The sequence below is a fragment of the Amphimedon queenslandica genome, unplaced genomic scaffold, assembly GCF_000090795.2.
Source record: "Amphimedon queenslandica unplaced genomic scaffold, v1.1 AMPQUscaffold_11904, whole genome shotgun sequence".
In the NCBI taxonomy this organism is placed as follows: Eukaryota; Metazoa; Porifera; class Demospongiae; order Haplosclerida; family Niphatidae; genus Amphimedon; species Amphimedon queenslandica.
The window spans coordinates 1-6,697 of NW_003547857.1; the positions used below are offsets into that span (position 1 = coordinate 1).

At 35.4% G+C, this 6,697-nt stretch overlaps 1 protein-coding gene across 1 annotated transcript in view; it reads left to right on the forward strand.

The window, feature by feature from the left end:
- Positions 1–1,863: 1,863 nt before the first annotated feature.
- The window catches only part of LOC105315053 (suppressor protein SRP40-like), a gene marked incomplete at its 3' end in the record, with an annotated part of 5,378 nt that continues 544 nt past the window's right edge, over positions 1,864–6,697 (forward strand). Inside the window, exons 1-7 of the mRNA XM_011409550.1 lie at positions 1,864–1,896; positions 2,199–2,243; positions 2,380–2,526; positions 2,827–2,961; positions 3,175–3,298; positions 4,699–4,748; positions 4,803–4,988. Coding sequence (XP_011407852.1) covers positions 1,864–1,896; positions 2,199–2,243; positions 2,380–2,526; positions 2,827–2,961; positions 3,175–3,298; positions 4,699–4,748; positions 4,803–4,988 — 720 coding nt within the window. The remainder of the gene's footprint in view (positions 1,897–2,198; positions 2,244–2,379; positions 2,527–2,826; positions 2,962–3,174; positions 3,299–4,698; positions 4,749–4,802; positions 4,989–6,697) is intronic.

Consider the following 6,697-nt stretch of genomic DNA (forward strand, 5'->3'; position numbering starts at 1 on the left):
GACAAGGAACTAGTTTACAAACAAAATCTCTTTCTTCGACTAAAAACACGTGCTAGAAGCACACACAATAAAACTGTACAGAACAAAAGACCGGCTGGCGCAGGGCCCCAAAATAATAATAACAATAATAATAATGAATACATGTACTGTGTGTGTATGTATGTACATAATGTAAACATAACACAGCACTCAGTGACAAATAAAGTAAGTATAAGCTTATAATGAAAACAAGTCTATGAAGTTAATTTCCAACCTGGGACATGCCCAGGCAACCAGCATTAAAATGATAAGGTTAAATTTAAAGTTTGAGAGAGAAGGCCAGTGTAGGCGGGTGTGCAGGGGTGTGTGATCGGCCCTCGTCTAATCTGTAACAGACTAGTCTAGATCTAGTCTATTTTTTCAGTAGTATTGCCCCAGACAAGTGTTGACTGGCCTTAAGTCGCCGCGGCTCCTGCTCCTAACTCCTGGTTTTATCTCTCTAACTCCTGCTCCAGCTCCTGCTCCTGGTTTTATCGGGTCCCAATTTTTCTAGATATTTAAAAGAGACTGAGAGAGTTTGGTTGCTCGTGCTTTCCCCAGTGCCGCCTGAAAAATTCTCCAAGCGGAGGCTAAATCACAAAGTTTGAGAAACTGTAACTCACAAACAACGAAGTTAGGACAAAATCGTTCTTTTTGTTTTTCGTTAGATGGGATTTTCTACCTCTGAAGCAAATCTCGGCCCTGTAGAGTGAAACACGAGCTCTCACCTGGAGAGAGGTCCCCTGGTTTAGCAGTTCACAGCTTTTGGTGCCACGGGATGCTACAAGAGCATAATTAGATGAAAGAAAGCAACTTTATCTGTTGCTAGAAGAAGAAATAGAGCTCTAGACTGCTCAAACAAAAAGATAATTTTTTTTACAAATCAATTAAATTGTGTGGACAGAATGACAGAATGACAACCCAACTGCTTAGTACCCGCCTACGCGAGTCCAATACCGTACAGCAGGAAATATTTGCGGGGAATTAAATTTTGCGAGTTTGCGATTCCATTTAAAGCGCAAAATTTAAATCCGCAAAATAATTAAATTCATGCATGACCACAGTAGATAATGCTACAATAACTGTCAAAATCGCAAATATTTAATCCGCAAACCAGGTTATTTTTAAGGATTCGCAAAATTTTTCTCCGCAAAATTAACCAGCTGTACGGTAACTGGTATGCTAAACGAACGAATATTTTAACTATTATTGCCGAATGATTATAAACTTATCAAAATAATCCCAAACAGGGCTTCTTAGAGATTGAGAAACACTTCCATGGCTATGGCATCAGTATTTAGTAAGTTGAAGAAAATGACTAAGAAAGCCTCGAAGAAAGCAGCTGTGTAGCCAGTAGTTACTAATTATTGCAAATCAGGGGCGGATCTAGGATTTAATTTTTGGGGGGGGCAATTGTGAGATGGGAGGGGTAATTAGGGGGTGTGGTCAACTATACTTGTGCAAAACTTTTTGGGAAGTAAAAATTATGAAGACTAAGCCTGCTAAAATAAGCTAATTTGTGGTTTAAAGATTGTTTACATAGTCCAGTACTGCAGCTGCTTCACAGTTTACATAGGTAAACCAAAGTTTATATTACTCCAGAAAATTTTTGGGGGGGCATTGCCCCCCCCCCCTGGCACCCCCCCTAGATCCGCCACTGTTGCAAATTGCAATAACCATTAATAATTTTATTCGAATAGCAAAAAAACTATTCGAATATTGCTATAAAAATTATAAACGAAAGAATATTCGAATATCTCGCTATTTGTTTCAGCACTAATAGCAGGTAAGTGAGGCATTTTCTTCGTGCCTCCATTGACTTCTATGACAAACTTGCCAACCAAAATGGCAGCCAATTATGACGTGTGGGCGGATGCTGTATATAAAATTAATGAGATTCATATCTTTTCCAATTCTCAGTTCCAGTGGTCTATATGACTAGTTATGTTTCAGATGTACATGTAATTGCAACATACAATATAGTATTTAATAAGTTTTACTGATACCAATCAAACTATTTATAACAATTGAAATGTCACAGGTATCTACAGTAATATAATATAAATAAATGTCACAGCTAGGTAATTCAACCATGCCTTGACTAAAAACATGTTAGCATGTTATTTTAGTCATAACTTTTAATTGTAGTCTTTAACCAATATTTTGAATTTGTTTTTTAGGTTGTGAAAGAGCAAGCAGTTAAAGGCAAGAAATTTAAGAAGCCAGTAAGGATTTACACATAGATCAGGGTTTCCCACAGGATTTTAGAATAACGCTCATGTACATGTACCTCCTCATTAGGGATTTTCTTGATTATATCTGAATAATAAGTCTATTTAACTTTTTTGTTATCATATTTAGAAGAAAAGACCAAAGAGGTTGCATGTAGTACAGCCTTCAAATAAGGCTAGCAAGAAACAAGCAACTGAAGTGGATACCTCAAGCAGTAGCTCTGATTATAAAGACATGGAGATTGTTAAGATTGGAAAGAAAGCACCTCCAGCCAAGGTAAAGTTTATTAAATCCAAATGTAGAGCTTCTTCATCAATTAAGGTGGGTGGACATTTTTGGTTCAACTCTAGTGCCTTGCATGCATGCCTCAGAAAGTCAACCAATGCTTTTGCTTAAAATTGACAGTATGCTGGCCTATACAGTCATATTGTAAATCTGCTTTTTTTCTTTACTGCTTTTATTTAATATTGTTATTGCCTTATCATGTATAGATGTAATGGCATTTTTAACTTGCATGTCTAAACCACTTCTGAAAAACATTGTGTTACATTACTTTATTAATTCTGTCTTAAACAGAAGAAGGATGACAGCAGTAGTAGTAGTGATAAAACTGATATTGAAGATACAACTCCTTCTAAACTGGTTGCTAAACCTACTAACGATGCTAAAAAATGTGATTTATCTGATAACTCCTCTTCTGATGATGACAGTGTAAGAGATTTAAAATTACATTCTACATGTAAATAATTCAAAGTTGCTCTAATGCTAACGCTGCTGTTCAACTCGAAAGCAATGTTGATAATGTTGTCAACTCTGTTAACAGCTCAATCGATTCCGACACATTAGATCAACTAACCACAAACTTGCTTTCAACAAAGTTGAATGGTTGATGATGTGCTCTTTTAGTATTATGTGTATTTTTAGGAAGAGACAAAGGAACCAGCTAAAGCCAGTACCAAAAGGAAGCAAGAGGAATCAGAGAGTGATGATGACTGCAGTGATGAGAGTGAAACTCATAATGTGCCACTGACCAAGAAAATGAAGAAAGGTATGGACTATTATTATTATTTTTATTATCATTATTATTCTCATCATCATCATTATTGTAATTGTGACCTTGAGGCAAAGGCCCCATGCAGGTCAGCTTTTGTTAAAGTTTTTACCAATGTGCAATGTAAATGTATAGCTACTTGTTAGTTTATACTGTTTTTTCCATTGCTGAACATGTATGTGCATGGCTAAAAATAGTCAAAAAGTTTAGCCATGCTCATCTTTTTGTGTCCTTTAAATTATATCTTGTCCCATACCTTCTTTCATGCTAATAATCCCTGTTTTGGTGGCCCACGTGGTTGTAATTTTGTTTATATGCCTATGCGGTCACCGTGCATGGGCAGCAATAATTGCATTGAGTGTTCTCTAAGTGCTTGCTTCGATTACTTTTCTCCTTTTCTACAACTGTGCTCTAGTTGTATGATATATCAAAATACTGGCTCTTTTAAGCAAAAAACAATAGAAAAAACCACATGTAGAATAAGAAAGTTGTTTAAATTATAAGTTGACAAAGTCAGTGTGTCAGATTGTGGTATAATTTGTTTTTGAAGTAAGGCAGTTCCAATAAAATTACTTGGTTTATGGATCCGACCGGCTCCAATTTTTGGAAAATCAAAATAAATTTAAATTTTCTAATGCGCATGCACAGTACCATGTGATGGGTGTGGCTAGTTTCAAAATGGCACTAAATGTATCTGTTACTGTTAAAAGAGCAAGCTCCTCTATCTTCCTTTCACTGTATGTCAAACCTCTGTGGCATCTACTTTTTGGGACTTGTTAGAGCAGCCATTCATGTTAAATAAGCCTACACTCACAGAAGTTGCTAGAGTATTTTGATAGCTTGTTTTAAAAAGTTGTGGTTAAGTAACAATTATTAAAGTCAATTAATAAGTAGTTAATTAATTTTAATGCTTATAATTTAATTTATTCCAACCGACCTGCTCAATTTTAGAGAAAAAAAATTCGTAAAACAAGTAATTTAGTTTGAACTGCCTAATATACATGCAAATCCATTTGCATGTATGCTAACACAAGTGCATTTCCTCAAGCTGTCCATTCACTGATTATGCACATGAACATGGAAGTTGAAAATAGAGAGTGATTCTGAAGCCAATTTTGTTATCTCTTTATTCTCTTGCTGAATTTATTTGTATACTGCAGAATGTTGATTTATTATGGTGGTCATGTGTTAACCCATTAATAATTATTTCAGTTTTTACCTAAATTTGTTATAAGTTGATGGCAGTGAATAGGATTGTTAATGATTGTGGTTCCCCAAGTGTTGTAAAAAATGTTTGAATTATTGGATATTAATATTTCCACCATTACAAAATGGTTGAAGACTTGAAGATAAAGGTTGTAAACTATTTGGGTTTACTGTACTATTTCTATTGTTAGGTGGGCTTGGTAGTATAGGAGGCCATAGCATGTCTAAAGCTAGTGAACCAGTAAGTGATAGACATGTATGATGTGTGTTAAAAAGACTTGTCTGTTTACAATAGGAGCTACTGAGCAACCTCCGGGCCATTCATGAAACGATACGGTCACTCGATGAACAAATTAAGCTTGTCAGTGAAAAGATAAGCTGTTATCAGGATATAAGAAAAAGTTGTTGGACAAGTTATACCGAAACAAATGTGCCCGAAACAACATCATGGGAGCTTAGTATTGTTTGGGAACTTGATAATGTAATAATACCTTCTTTAAAGAATCATGAATCAATGATGATGAAATTGGAATTGGAAAAGTGTGCTCTACAATCATTATATAAGGGGTTTGTTTTCAGAGTCTTAAGTGATGACAATAATAAAAAGATGTAAGTGAATTTTGTTTTTTAATGTCATCGATATTAGATAGGAAGAATGGAAAACGGTTGATAAATATGATAAATTGCACAATATTACATAGTGTTTTTAAAAATACTCATAATTACAGGTATGTCTAGATTCTAAGCAATCGAGCTGGTCCCAGGGTATCATATTTTACCGATTAAACGCCCAGGGGTTTATTTCTTAGCAGCAAAAAGATTTCATTGAAAAAATAAAAAATATACCTCGAGCGGGACAAAACCCCTAACTCTGAGTAAGTTTGGCGAGGCTATGACTAACAAGCACTTACAAGCTATCTAAACAGTAGGGCATAAATTTTGGTAGAAATATGCTTATTCTATAGAAGCCATACAGATCAAAGGTACTGCACATGGTTTATAGTGGATATTCAATGAATATCATTGTATATCTGCCAGCCCTAGGGCAATATTCATATTGTCCTAGGGCAGCCAGATATACAATGATATTCATTGAATATCCACTATCGATCAACCATGCTTGGTGCCATTGTTCTGTATGGCTTCTGAATAAACCAGTTATGACACCCTACTGTCGGCTTTATCTGATATATACATTCAAACTATATTCATAATTCCCTCCTGCTACGCCCTCTGGAATTAAGAATATAGTTTTCCTGTATATATCAGATAAAGCCTCCAGTAGGGTGTAATAAGAAATACGTATCTATAGCTAGAATATGTTAATAACTGACAGGCGTTTATATGGACCAGGCGTTTATATGGACCAGGCATTTATACGGTAAAATACAGTACTAAAACAAAATTGATAAGAATTAATAGGTTTTCCAAGCAAGCCTTTGCCATTAGCTAAAGTTTTTCTGCAACTTTGAAACTATAATCAAGTATTACATGTATTTAAAACTGTGATGATACTCAATTTAGGCTGCTTCTTGGCATAACAACTTTCTGTTTTGTCCTCATGCAGTCAAGTGTAGATGCCACTATTTTGTAAAAAGTGTATTAGCAACAATATCAGGTGTTTCCAACCCATTCTTCCTGTCTAGTAACAATGCTTGAATTAAGCGTACACAGTAATACACAAAGTATACTTTGTTGCAGCTCCATGTAACTATGTAGTGTACCAGAGAAGCTTGTTGCTCATTTTGCAATAAAACCAAACCGCCACATTATGCCAAATGTACTGATTTCAGGATGGCTGAGTGACACAATGGTATACATGTACTTTAAAATTTGAGCAATTATGGTTGTGTGTAATGGAATTGAATATTACTGGATTGGCTCCATATATTGCAACATATTTGCTGTTCTTTATTGTAGGACATTCTGTTTGGTAGACATCTACAGGCCAGTGTACCGTGAAGTATACCTTAATGCTTCCACTTCTCACTTTCCATCCACAATCCCTTTGGATGTATTACCAGACATACTGAAACCGTGTTCTCAAATAGAACATAAGAATGACCGTAATGTAGCTGGAAAGTATGTTAAAATTTTAGATGGGAAGTACATTTATGTCTTTGATACACCTCTTTGTGGCCGTAGTGCAACATTAGATCACTTTATTGATGTTGTGTATTGCGATGATGA